Source organism: Nelumbo nucifera, chromosome 1 (genome assembly GCF_055504915.1).
Source record: "Nelumbo nucifera cultivar China Antique chromosome 1, China Antique-T2T, whole genome shotgun sequence".
Lineage (NCBI taxonomy): Eukaryota > Viridiplantae > Streptophyta > Magnoliopsida > Proteales > Nelumbonaceae > Nelumbo > Nelumbo nucifera.
Genome location: NC_142649.1, coordinates 79,018,623 through 79,033,406, shown reverse-complemented (window position 1 = coordinate 79,033,406; position 14,784 = coordinate 79,018,623). Strand labels below are relative to the sequence as shown.

Sequence of the window (14,784 nt, the reverse complement as noted above, 5' to 3'; positions counted from 1 at the left end):
TCCTCCTTCTCCAACAGCAGGGCTTTGGTAAAGCTCTTCTGGGCGGTAGCGTCACTTTCCAACTGGTGAATCTTGCCCCAAGCTGCCCTCAACTCAGTGTGAGCCACGCGAGATGACTCCTCAGTAGCAAGAGCACACCTCAAGTGTTTGTCGGACTGAAAGGTCAGCGCGTGCACAATGGTGTTCACCTGGCAGAAGGGGGTTGGTCAGTACTAAAGAAAGAAGAAGGAAAGAAGGGAGAGAGAGAGATGGCTATTAGGGGGTGAGCTCACCACCATGGCATGGGTTGCAGCGCGAGCCCCGAGCTGACCAGGAGAGAGTTCGGCCCAATCTACAACCTCCGTGGTGATAACAGCCCCCTTACTTCCTTCAAGGCTGATGTTGGGATTCATAATGCTCTTTGCCTCCTCCTCAGTCCCTAAGCTGGATGCCACCGTATCCGCGGCAAGATGGGTTGATCCCTCGGAAACTTTGGCAACAGCCCCGGCTAGCTCAGCTATCGACTCTGCCGCTATTTCAGGCCCCCGAGGTGGTAAGTCCCCCTCCAAGTCTATCACGGGAGGGGCGTTAGGGAGCTCAAGCCCCGAAGAGAGGACCTGCGGGAGATCGGGTTCGGGGGTAGGGGTCCTTGAGGGTTCCACGCGCGCCTTCTTGGCAGCCCGCTTCTTCCTCTTCTTCATCTGACGGAGGAGCCTCGGACCGGTAATCCTCTCTTCCTCCATAGGACCTGTAACAGAGCTCAGCGTTAGTAAAATTCGAAGACACTATGCGGATTGAACAAAACGCTAAGGTGGAGATCGACCTACCCGGGCTCAAACCGGCCTGAATGAGCTTTTCTTTAGCAATGTAGTCCCTGTGATCGAACCCGGCTTGAGCCCATGAATGAAAGGTCTCCCACGTCTTCCGGTTAAGAGCGATGCTGGGAGCTTGAGTGGCCACCCTCCAATTGGTAAGGAATGGCCACTCTGTGCTGCTCCGGACTACAAAGTAGTCCCGCTTCCAGGCCAGGACCTTGCTTGGGAACTTGTGTAGCATTTTGAAACCCGGGCGAGGGGACAGGTAGTAGGTCTGCCCGTGCTCGGGTGGAGCGCCAGAAGCACTCTTTTTTATTAGCAGGATGGAGCAGAGAATGTCTGCGTCCAGAGAGAAGTTTTGTTCGGAACAGAGGGAGACAGTCCCGACCAGGTTCCGAATAGAATTGGGGTGGAGCTGGTCCAGCGTGATGCTGAAGCGCCTCAACACCTCGGGAATAAGGTAGTGGAACGGGAGACGAAGCTTGCCAACTAGTTGTTCCCTGAAGATCACGATCTCGTCTGGACCGTGCTCCCAAAGGAAGTTGTCGGTGGGAAAACTGTACGAGTACTCCTGGGGTAGGTTGAATTGCTGGGTGAGGTGCTGAAGACTCTCCTGCTTCATGACAGATGGACCGAACTGGTCCAGCACCCGACCTCGACGAGAGGTAGACGCCAGTTTGCCCAAGGTCACCTGAGCGTTGTGGGAAGGACGAGCGACGACAGGGTCACCCCGACCGAGGTACCCACCTCGGGTTCGTCTAAAAGACTGTCCTCGCTAGACATGGAAGGGGATGAAGTGAGAAAAAAGGAGAAAGGGAAACTCGAGGACTCACCAGGAAAGCGACGCAACTGGACTAGGAGACCCGAGCTGAAGACCCCAGACGCGATCTTATGGTAGACAAAAGGTACTTAGCGGCGAAAGAAAAGGACCAAGGTTCCTTGATATTTATAGCCGATGGGTCTGTGCGCTAACGGCCAGGATCGAAGCGATCTAACAGTCCTCAAGAAAACCGGCTGCAGGACTCTCAAGGCAAAATCAGTTTAGCATGTTTTTTGGCATCCGAGAAGTCCAGTTCGTGTGGCGTCCATGCGTAAGCTGAACGCGACCCAGGTCTTCCTTCCGAACGAACCGAGTGTCGGAGCGGTCCGACCAACGAGCCACCCGACAGGATGACACGAGAACCAAGTCAAATCCACCCGGCGCGTCATGAACTCCCCGCACTGGGTCGCCATCTCCAGCACGGGGAGTGGGGGGCAATTGATTCAGGGTGATTTGGCCCGACCTCGTAGCCCAGGGACACGTGTATATGACCTGGCCCAGCGTACGCCTGACAACACGACCGCAACTCGACGGGAGAAACACGTTGAGCCCAACGCTGGTCACTCGGCGAGTTAAGCAGCTCGCCGGGGACTGACGCCTGGCCAATTTTGATTCCCACCAAGTGTGGAAGATCCCGATCTCCCCTTAAGGGGCCCGAAGCTCTCCCTTCCCGAAAAGGGAGCACCTTGGCTCGTGGTTGTGTCCCGACTGCACCTCGGGGCAACATCGTCCTCCCTCCCCCAGTGCAGGCACCTCGACACCTCGGTACAGGGACAAACCTGCCCCAGACAGTCCGGTGTGCGGTAGCTCGGTAGGTTGTGGGGAGCCCTGTTTGACATCCGTACCCACCGAACCCAGTGGCAGGGCTCTGATCCCTCGTCAGGCGGCGTTCTGTTTGCCTCCTCTGGAAGGCATGACACGTTTGTCAAGCCCGTACCTGGCAATGGCAGTTTGTGGCGGCAACCTGTGCCTGCCACGCCTGCCCTGGCAGTAACGGCAAGGGCGATGGCGGTTATGCTAGGTATGGCCTGACTCCAACATAAAAGGACCCGAACCCACACAGAAAAGAGGTATTGAAGCTTAAGCACTTTGAGCACTCTTACTCACTGCTCTCTTTGAGATTTCCTCCGGTTCTAACTTAGCCATCGGAGTGTTCCCACTGAGACAACTCCCCGGGAACCCTTCACTTTTTCCTTCCTCTCAGGTGCCGTTCGTTCCAGTCAGAAGCCAGGTCACAGCTAGATAGGAGTGCCCGAATCGTGCGGCATCAAATACAAGTACCTTGTGGCTTGCAGCCCAAACCAACCCTTAACCCTTGTACACCTGTTCTCCCTTTCCTCTCAACCCAAAGAATGAAAACAAGAGAAAAAACCTACTCTCACACCAAGAGCACTCTGCATTTTTCTCTCACACCTTTTCTCCAAAAGTCTTAATCAAGACCACACCAACCATTAGATTAAAATTAATCCAGTGATTGTAGAATAAAACACAATCCCAACAAATGGTAACCAAAATCCCATTCACAACTTTTTCCCTCTCAAAATCTAAAAAAAAACAAACCCTAAAGGCCCTTTTCAAATATGTTAACACCATTCCCAGGGATGGCTTGGTTCAAATCATGAATTTGAAACTATTTTGCAAACTATGAGTATCACCCCTTTGAATCGCATACATGTTAAAAAAATGGCAGCCCATATTCATACATGTTCTCTGCATGTAGGGGTGCAAATGGATTGGGTCATGATTCGATCCTATTTGGTCGAATTCAGATCACCCCTGTTCAAATCTTCGGATTCGGATCACCCCCTTATCCGATCTAAGAAGATCTGATCTGATATATATTATATATTTATAAATATATATAATACATATATATGCTATTTATTTATAAATTTGTTATATTATTTATTTTTTTATAAAAAACATGTATATATATATAACAAAAATAATTAAAACATACTTGTATTTTTGTTTTTACTTTATTTAAATTAGTATTTTTTCTTTTGATAGTTTATTAATTTTTAAAGAAAATAAGTCAGATTGGATCATATCCAATGATTTGACTTACCAATAAGATTCGAATTCAAATCGAGTCCTATCGGATCCGAATAGATATTTAAATCAAATCGGATCCAACATAAACAGTATCAGATCAAATTTAAATATATCTTGATTTGAATCCAATCCTATCCATTTACATCCTTATCTGCATGCAACACATTAGTTACTAGAATCATACCTTCAGCACTGTTACTATTTCAAAGAGATCCATAAGGGAGCAAGAGCCCTATGGCAGCATAGTCTGTCTAACTTAGACGAATAATCTTGGGTAATTTTCAACTCTGATTCTGCTACAAAAATCAACTTACCCACTGATGGATATATTACTTGCTCCTCATTAGGTTTTGTAGCTCATTTTACAAATATAGTTTATTGCAGATTGGATATTTCTTAAAACACCAAGTTCACATGGATAAACCCTAGAATATAATTAACAATACAGTTGGGGTGGAAACAAGGATGTACTACTCTCACCATGGGAGGTGTTTCAACTTTCAAGGAAACAAGCGTGTACAGGTAGGTGTACTAGGTACTCTCACCACTACATCTTAAACACAGACTCAACCAAATTCCACCTTATATCAGTTGAGGCTGATTGAAACCTGTTAAATTGAATGCCAACCACCCTGATTGAAACATATAATATCGAACAATCACGTACGTCAGTCCTACAGTGATCGGTCGACACTGTGGCCTAGTGGCGTACTGGCACGTGCCCGCCCATTCACATCTCAGGTACACAGGTACTAGGAGCCCAGAAGCTTAGCTACAGTACAGCATAAATTACCCCCACCGATATGTCTGTCTGTCAAGTCTTTGGACCCTAACCTCACCAGACCCATCCAGTTGCCTGGAAACATGTAGATTAATCTTGTACAGCTCGTTTAATTTCTCTGCGTACGTGTACCAAAGGTTGTGCTAATGCTACTGCTTGTGTGTTGTTTATTCAAAATGAAAATACATCAACAGCGATTACGGATCTACTCCTCACACAGGGCGCCTCACAACAACCTCACACGCATATTCCACCGTGCATTATTAACATTTCCTGTAAATAATTCACTGCAGGCACTGTGATGTGTGATGTGTGATGTGTGAGCAAATCCTGGTCCCCATTTCATTTCTGATAGCAACTAACAAGAGTTCATTGTTGGTACTTGAATTAATACTTGACACCTTTGCAGTCTTTGGGTTTTGTTTACCACAAGACTTCGATAGCATAAAGCTTGGAAATAAATTAATCCTTTGGAGTCCACCAGGAAAAGCAAAATATCTTTTCTTATCTTTTTATGTTATTAAACACAAATAAAAATTATTAATTTCAAGAAGACTACCAAAGGCCTGTTCTTCCTATTTGGATAATAATTCTAATTTTGTATTTTTTTGTTCAATTTTGATATTTTTCGGGTTGAGAAGGTGAAAATTAAAAGCAAATTTTGTATCTAGGTTTTGGAAAAACATACAGCTTCAGCCGAATAGGCTGAGGGCATGTTAGAGAACACACATACCTATTAAGATGACTAACAGCTTAAGCATTTAAGTTAAACCGTTCTTTGAGTTGGCATGCTTATATAAGAGGATCCATATTCATTCAGATGGGTTATACATCAGCTTGTCAAAGTATCTATTTGACAGGTCAAGGCGCCTATTCCCTACTATGTGGTCATGGGTTCATAACAGGAATTCGGATCATGTAGTGAGAACATCTTTTCATGAATAAAAATTTACAATTAAGGAGATGTTTCAACTGTGTGGCATAAGCGTACAGTGTGAGGCACGGTCTGTGAAGCAGCAATGGATGGTAACCTTGCAGAGCAGCAGGTCCCAATTTAACTTGTGCAATACATATGCATTCTTGTCCCCACTGCTCGGGCTGTTCTGGTGTACAAAGCAATAGTATCCACATGATCCCAGCAATGGTTTTAAATTTTGCCACGAAATTTTGATCCAAATTATGGTAATGGGAATAAATCCCAAAAATTTGGTTTGAAATTCTGGATTTTGTATGAAAAATAGATTGGACCAACGTTTTAAAAACCGACTCACAGAACCATTTTTTTATTTTTTCCTTGCCACAGGTCAACTGATTATACCATATTACCATGCCACATCAGCATATGTTTGTATATATATCTGTGACTATGTGTATGGATATATATAAATATGTATTTTATCAATAAAAAATGTATAATTATTTTTTAGATGTAATATATATATATATATATATATATATATATATATATATATATAAGTTTCTATTTTTTTAATTTTTTATTTATAATAAATGCTAAAAATTGCAATTTGATGCCAAAAAATAGGTTTTTGCAAAAATAGTAGGGCAGGACATCTATGGAGTCCTGAGATGTATATATATCAAATAGTTACCCAAATAAATTAAAAAAAAAATGAGCACCCCTATTGGACATCCAAGTACAATGTTATGACCTCTGGAAGTATACACATACATTTAGTGTGCAACCCGTGACTTGATGACTTGGTCAAATGGATCAACAATTCAACTGCCTAGGTTGTACAATTTTTTACCAGGTCAACAGTTTTTAACCAAATGGTAGGTTTCTTGCAAACCAGACCCAAAATTTTAAGGTTGCATATGGAAATGATGCAAATATGTAGTGTAAAATGGTTCATATAAATAGTGAATTCCAATAAAGCATATACGTTTTTTTTATCAAAAGCCCACTTGAATGCAAATTTACTTCTTTTTTATTGATATACTTTTAGGCTCAGTTTGGAAAGAGTACAAATACATGCAAAATAATACAAAATATAAGGTTTTGCATGAAGGGATGAGAGATCCATCATATGGATGACCGAACCCTGTAGGTAGGTTGGGCGAAATTTCAAAAATTTCTCTCTCCCCATCTGAGAATCACATTCCTTGTTTTAGAAAATTTGCATTTTCAAGGATCAATCTTGAACCAAGAACCGAACCAGATCTGAAACCAAAAGGTAGGAGAGGGATATACCTGATACAGAGTAGCAGTAACTCTCAATGAAGGTGTTCACGCCCAAAGAAATCTCCAAAGACTGCTCCCGCTGAAGATGACACAGTGTAGGGTGGAGCAGAATCAACAGTGTTCTTCCTAAGAACCGAATCCTTCAACAAGAACTCAATGGAGGTTGTGAGCATGACTTCAGATCAGTCTTTCTCCAAAGACTGATATCAAGAACCTTTCTTGATCGCTCCTACAAGAATGGAGATCGAACTGGCAATGGCGGCAATAGGAGGAGGACGTAGGGAGAAGATGGCGCAGTCACATTGTTGTTGTCTTCTCTCTCTGTGATCTAAGATCTGAAGAGATGATGTGTAGAATGGTTCACCCCCTCCTCCTTTTATAGCCTTAAAGAGAGCTCCTAATCTCATTAGGAGTTTCCTAATCCAAATCTGTATTTGGATCAGGAGTCTCTTTAAGAGATAAGGATAAGCCATTATCTTATCTGCATATTAGATCAGCCCTCCTAATCTCATTAGGAGCTTTTCAGATCCAAATCTCTATTTGGATCTAGACTCTCTGAGTGGATAGGGATAACTCCCTATCCTATCTGCTGATCCAAATCCCAAATCCGCCCATTCTTTAACTAATCAAATTAGACCAGCTCGAAATGGGCTTTAGGCCCAGTAAGTCTATGTGCTCACTAACCTTCCAAACTACTGCCCAGTTGGGTTTCCTTGTATGGCGTGGGACCCAAACATTGATCTACACATCAGCCACATGGGTTCAGCCTAGCCTTTGTTACAAGGCCTGGCTAAATTCACTGTTATGGGCAGTGAATCCCTGAGCCCATCACCATGGGCTCTCAATGGGCCCAACACTTACACTAAGTGGTCCCTGGGCTAAGCCACCTTATAAAAACCTAGGGAATGTGGGCAGATGCAAGATTAGCCCATCAGGTATTACCCTCAATGGTGTTACACTTAACCTCTCAGCCCATAATGATTAAACACTGTTTGACAAGAGAGGACCTCTCCCTCGATTGCAAGGAACAGTGTTGCACTCTCTACTCACATGGATCCCGGGAATTAAAACCTTTTGCAAATATTTTGAAGCCATAATATATATATATATATATATATATATATATATATATGTATATGTATATCCGTATATAAATATTTTTTGCAAAACAAATTTCAACGGTTGAAATTGGTTGCTGACAGTCTTGGTTTCCATCAGAGAGAGTGTATCCCCGATCGTTACTTTTGTCCGACAAAGGGGCTAATCCTGTAACTATGATCACCCACTCAGATGAATTCTCATACTGTCCCAACATACCCATGTTTTGACCCCCTCTAAGGATCTCACTGATTGGCATATCAAAGACAACCCAATCCGACATCTAGTGTAGTATCATAATTGAGTCTAGGGGTCAGATGTAACTTTCTAGTTTTGCCCACTAATCACCAAGGTCTAGGACAATACTAGAATTCCGGTCTGGTTCAGGGTTTCAAGTAAACCTACACTACATGTACCTCAGGTCTCACCCTAGCAGTTGACACAGGCTACCCCAACCAACTTGGCGGCACATCAGTGTCAGCCTTGGCAGGATAAATCTTCCCAGACTTATCCAACGGCTGTGAACATTCTAAACTAACACGAGTTTTATATATGTCCAATTTAAGGGTATTACACAGAAACACACCATAATAACATGAATCAAATATGTACTTTATTCATTTACAGTAAATGTCATAAGGTACATCATTCTGATTGGAGCTAAGGGCATACACTGTCTAACATTGCACTCTACAAATTTGCATTTGTACTCCTTCCAAACTGAGTCTACATCTTATTATCAATGTAAATATGCATTGGTTTGTCATTTGTCAATACAAAAATGTAATATTTCCAAACATAGAAAAAAGTGAATCGGAGTGCAAATTTACCCTGAATCGAGATTTACACTCCATTTGCATCGTTTTCAAACGCAGCCTAATCGAGTGACAATTATTTGAATGGTTGAACCACATAATCAATGATGGGTTGAAAACATTGGAGTAGACTATCTAAAAGCTTCTTCCACATGCCACATTAGACATTACCATGGCTATTGGGTAAAAGAGTGTTATTCACTATTTTTTTTAGTGAAAAAAACATGGGATGGGGGGTTGGGTCGGGGTTTTGTGAAAATTTAAATAGGTGTAAAGTGGGCCATGCCGGGCCGGCACAACATGGCCCATGGGTGACCTACACAAAGTGCGGGCCGTGCCACCCTCCCCAGTGAAAAATTTGGGGGTCTGCCCAGCACGGCCCACTGGCTCGTCGAGCCTTGGACCAAGTCGGGTCGTGCATCGGTTCAAAGTTATTTATTTAAAAAAAATTGACAAAAAACTTAAAATTTTAATTTTATATGAATTTTGTGTATACAATTTCTTATATATACAAGAATTAAATAAATTAGTATAATTAAATTAAAAAAAATATTTATTTTATTAATATATTATATACTATATATTATTATATAATTATAATTTATATATATTATATAAAATATATAAATAATATATATGGGTCATGTCGTGGGTCGTGCTGGGCCAGGCTACAGGCTGGGTCGTGCTAGCTCGGCCCATAGACCTAAAACCCCAGGCCCAGCATGGCATGGACCATAGTGCCGAGCTTGACATGGCCTGCGAGCTATTGTGCTATGCTGTGTTGGGCCACAGGCGGCATTGCCCGATTTACACCTATAAATTTAAATGTGCCTGACTTAAAATCCAAATTTGAAGCCATGTAAAAATGGTAGTGTAAAACGATACAAATAATCGTGAATGCAAATATATAGAGTGTAAAACGGTTGTTCACAGTTAGCCCTTAAGTATAACTATAGCGCAGCAGCCAGACAGATAAAGAAAACTTTTGGGAGCTTTTTGAGCGTGCAACTCGGTTGGCCCAAGTTACCGTTTTTACACAGCTTCAAGTTCAGATTTTAAGTCGGGCACATTTAAGTTTTCACAAAACCGACCCAACCCATCTATTACTTTTGATAAATATCATGTGATTCGCTATCACGATTCTAGTTTGATCAATTGTTTTTCAGAAATAATATTTTTCGAACCCCTTTAGCCTTTACTTTAACGGGTGTTGTCAACAATCAAACACGATGTGAAGGCCCAAACCATTTGATGAAGGAAGATTTGGCCCGACCCCGTGACCACTCAACACGTGGTAGAGGCAACAGCTCGACACGACAGTACGCCCAAGGCGCAAGCTCCGAAAGGAGGAACCAGCGGTCCGAGCTCCCCAAAAGGAGCCCGAACTCTCCCTTTGACCCTGAGCCTTAAGAGGAGCGCAAAGGGCAACAACCCAAATTGGCCCGCCCCAAGGCAGTTCGGGCCACACCTCTATCCGAACTCAAGACTTCACCTCGCACACCACTCCAGCACTTCGTCTCTAGGATGCCGAACTGAACAACCATACCTGACCTGACACCAAAGGAGTCCGTATCTTGAGGCGGCGCACCCGACTGACTTAGGATCTGACACTTGACAACCGCACTTCAACGGCCACCTGCCACCGCCACTTCCAGTCACAGAGACGGCTTCGACAAAGAGAGTAGTGGCGGTTGTCTGCCCCAGCAGAGGTGATGACACCCGAATTGGCAGAAGTGCAGAGGTAATGATACTCGACCTGACAGGAGCTTGGGAGTGAGTGCGCGAAGTGGTTATAAAAGGCTCCCTTCCCCCCAAGAAGGAGGTATGTGATAACTTTGCGCCATCTGGTTTTTTATCTTGTCTTTGAGGAAATACTAACTTGAGCTTCAGAGCATTCTCACTGGGTTCTTCCCCAGAGATTACTCGCTTTTTCCTCCGTTTCAGGCACCTTTTGCTCCAGCCAGAGGCAAGATCGTTGACAGTTAGGACTTGCTGGGTTGCACTCCATCACCATTAATCCACATCATGGTGCGCTTTCAACGACACTAACCTCACTTGTATGGTTGAATGCATGTATTTATTTTTCTTTGAAATTGAAAATACTGAACGTGACACACAACTTAAGGTCCGTTTTATTCACAGTTGAAATTAGAATTGGAATCAAAATCAGTTAGAATCAGAATTGGAATGATCTATGCTCATAGTCTGTTTGGTTCAGACAGAAATTGGAATCAATTGAAATGGATTTTTCTTCTCAAGGGAGGGGGAGGAAATGTCCATTCCCTCAGCTGAAATGTCATTTCACCAAAAATGGAAATATGATAACAATTCTATTCAACCAAATAATTGAAATCAGAATGGTCCATTCCAATTCAAATTCTAAACCCCATATTCTCACAAACCAAACAGGCCCTTAAAAATTGTGAAACTCCATATTGATCATTGAAAAAGTCGAACGTGGCACAATTATCTCCTATGCGACTATTACTGAATGGTAAAATCTCTCGTCTCGGCCATTGATATTAGAGAGACTAGGGAGTTGGTCAAGACTCAAGAGTAGTGGTAACCAAACCAGAGAGTAGAGATGTGGTGTGATTTTGGGTATAGTAATCAGGCATTGGTCGAAACAGTCAAACTTATAGATTGTACCTCCATCTTGGTCAAATAAATTCCTACCTGCCATACATTTGACATTTTCTCGCTATTCATAAGGATAATTTATTATAGAAAATTGATAAATCCTTAAAATAAGGAGTGATAAATGCAAACGTATACAACTTATCCATGAAAAACCCTTTTCACCAGTCCTATTTTTGAATTAGGATCTTCTCACACAGCAAACTTTACACTGGTTCATATGCACATCTCACCGTGTATTAAAAACATTTCCCATGAAATATGGTAGATGTGCGTATGAGGTCAGTGTGAGGTACGCTGTGTGAGAATTCGTTATTTTCAATGGCCAACTCAAGCTTCAAATTCAACACAGCTCATCAAAGCATACCCATAAAGAAAGGCTTTACTTAACAACCGTGAATATATGGCAAGATTTTTCGAGCTGAAATTTTACTACGTATCCCATGAATGAAGGATAGATGAATCTCTTTTAGTCTAAATTAAGCAAAGTTGACACTAGGTGGGAGGAGACTTTGGTTGCTTGTCTGGTCTCATTCAGCTATTTATCGTCTCTGTAACTGTAAACAGCGCAGCTTCACGTATATAATATAACGACCTACTACATTATGTTTCCATCCTAGCTAAATCAATGAATCGCGTACTTTAGAAGATGCTAGCAGCATAGCCTTGATTGAATTTTCCTTTCGATATCAATGCATCTACCTTCCTGTATATTTATACTCTTAAGAAATAATAAATTAAACTGTCAAATTTGTCATTATATGACATTAACCATAAATCACTTGATTAATTTGTTCCTTTAGACTGTGTCGTTGCAGTGCAAATTTATTTGTACTAGTAAAAATGCATGGGAGTGTAAATGTAAAAAATGCAAATTCTTGTTCAATTCTGTTTTGAATTTAATTTATTCTGCTTAATGTCTTATTTTATTTCATTTGTACTGTAATCAAACAAAATAAACTAAAGTTTGAAATAAAAATAGGTCAGAATTTACATTTAAGTTATTTGCACTGTCATGGTTTTGTATCAATACAAATTTATTTGCATTGCAACCAAATACAGCCTTAATTTCTAACTCTCATTAGTGACTTCACATCAGCCCCCACAAGGAGGTGCCCCACAATGTCCCACAGCACATCCCAGCCATGCATTGGGAACATCTTCTGATGATGTTTCATCATTTCTTGTACTTATCATCATGAGATGTTTTCAATACACAGCTGAAATGTGATGTGGGACGTTGTGAGGGACGATGCAAATGCCTCATTAGTGATTGTGTACATTCAATGGATCACCCCTTTAATATTTTCAGTCTTGAATTTTGATGGATTAATTCACTGTCACCAGGAAAAAATTAGGACTATTTTGTTCGGTTTGAAGGAAAAAGTAGGGAAATTTATATAAATCCTGTATAAATTTCTTAACCTTTCTCTTCCTTTCCCTACATTTTCCTTCAAACCAAACATAACAAAGCAAAAAGAATTGTGAATACTCTCATTGACAACCGCAAAGCTGCAGAAGTACTGAGGCAGCTGGTATGAGTGATTTCTCTCTCTCTCCTTCACAGACGTGTTCAGAGAGAAATGTTTTCACCCTCCGTTTTCAGAAACCACATCTCCGCCCCACCCCACAGCACATACCACCGATGATGCTATTATCAGGAAATGCTCTCAATACTTGGCGGAGATGTGCTGTGAGTTTCAATATTTTATTTTTCGGCATGATTAACATTGAAAGCTGACTATTGCTCCTTTCATTTTTCATTACAGTTTGTATAAATCAGGGATCAAATGAAAGGAATACACTATAGGCTCCGTTTAGTTGCAAAGAGGACGTAAGAAATTAAAAGAAAATCAGAAAAGAGAAAAAAGAAAAGAAAAATTTAAAGAAGGGCAATAGTTAGTGGGTTCCATCCACCCATTTTCACTTAAAACACAATTTTCTTATATTTTCAAGTATAGTTTTACAAGGAAATTGTTTAAAAGAAAGTTTTTGAAATCATGAAAACCCAGCCTTAGATCCCTCAACTATTTTTATCAAATAAAATACTTGTTAAAGAATTTTCATTGACATTTTCACTATATGTTAATATGTTAATGACCCATTTATCTTGGCTTCACATCTATACATACCACCATGTGAAAATTTTAACCCATTTCCACCAAAAAAAAAAACCCTCTGATAATCTCCCCTGAAAGTGGTGAACGAAATTTTTTATTTTACTTCTATTTCTTTCGGTATATATTTTCTCCTTTTTTCTCTCTAGCTCTACGGTTTCGTTTTTCTTCCGTTTTTGATTTGCATATTTTAATCTTCTTCAAAAGCTTGTCGATTTCGTAGTCAGCTCACAGGATTCCATTATTCTTTTCTTTCGTTGTTCTGTTTCACTTACAGTGAGGTAATAGAGGTTGTTCGTGTTTCACCTTGAATTCGGAAGACAGACGATCCCAGTCCCACTCTTCATACACCCAGGACGATCCTATCATCCTAGTCCCAGAAGCGCGCGGACCAATTCAACCCTCTTATTTAAAAAAAATACCACCTGCACGTGGCATCATCAACGCAATGTTGACGTGACGAGCAGTTGTTGAGTTTTCTGCGAACTTGCGAAGAGTACAGTGAATAAATATCGAACTACTTTCACATCTCGAGTGGCCTGTCAACCATCTAAGTTAGAGTCGGTGTATGAGTAGCAGACAACCAGCTCGACATTTAACTCGTCGCCTCTCATAAGTCCAGCCAAACGGTTCCGGCTTGTTAACTAGTATCATACTATCATCTTTCGTTCCCCCAAAAAAAAAAGTGAGAGAGAGAGAGAGAGAGAGAGAGAGGTAGAGGCTGATCAAAGGAGCAATGGTGTTCTTTTGTTTCCTTGTGGATCAGAAGCGGGAGGTGTGTAACAGCAAACCAGCGGCCGGAATCTGCTCGAGGTGCGGAGGTGGGGCCAGCGTTGCCGATATGAGAACGGCGACCAGATTCTGTTACGTTCCATTCTACTGGAAATCCTGGCGAGCTATCATATGCACTTTCTGCGGAGCCATTCTTAAATCTTACAGATAAAATGTTTCTCTCTGGAGCTCTATTATAATTCCAATTTTAATCTCTTACTTTTGTTTTTCATCCGATCGAGTTGTATAATCTATATGTATATGTATATTGAATCTAGGGCTGTTTTGGCCTTCGTGGCTACTTGAAGAGATATAATTAGTGTTTAGTGTTTGTTGCTGAAAATATAGAACGAAAATACAAAATTTATGCTTCTTCTTAATTAGCCTCTATCTCTTTCTTTGTTCTTTTCCGTATTGCGTTGAGAAAAGGAAGTGTACATTCACGGGAGAGCGTAGAGGGATAAAGATGATTAATTCGATGGATTCGATGGACTGAACTTTACCATGGCGATTGATAGCAGGAAGAACTGAAACTCCAAAGTAGCGCCCTGCAGTGCTCTGTGATAAATTAAAAGATTCCAATAACAGTTGTATCTTGTATGCAATTGCGATGGATCACCCGGTATTAATTTTTAAATAGTCAAGTTCCAGTTCCACATAGGAGAGCGTGCATGGTCCATATATATAATAACG

The 14,784-nt window shown here is 41.5% G+C and overlaps 1 protein-coding gene across 1 annotated transcript; it reads left to right on the top strand.

Moving 5' to 3' along the window:
* Positions 1-13,946: 13,946 nt before the first annotated feature.
* LOC104605647 (uncharacterized) lies at positions 13,947-14,471 on the top strand. The gene has a single exon (XM_010270490.3). The coding sequence runs from the start codon at positions 14,057-14,059 to the stop codon at positions 14,261-14,263; it is 207 nt and encodes a 68-aa protein (XP_010268792.1). The 5' UTR covers positions 13,947-14,056; the 3' UTR covers positions 14,264-14,471.
* The last annotated feature ends 313 nt before the right edge of the window (positions 14,472-14,784 follow it).

What these genes read in the sequence shown, in the direction of transcription:
- LOC104605647 (XM_010270490.3), top strand. Translation starts at nt 14,057, where the DNA reads ATGGTGTTCTTTTGTTTCCTTGTGGATCAGAAGCGGGAGGTGTGTAAC.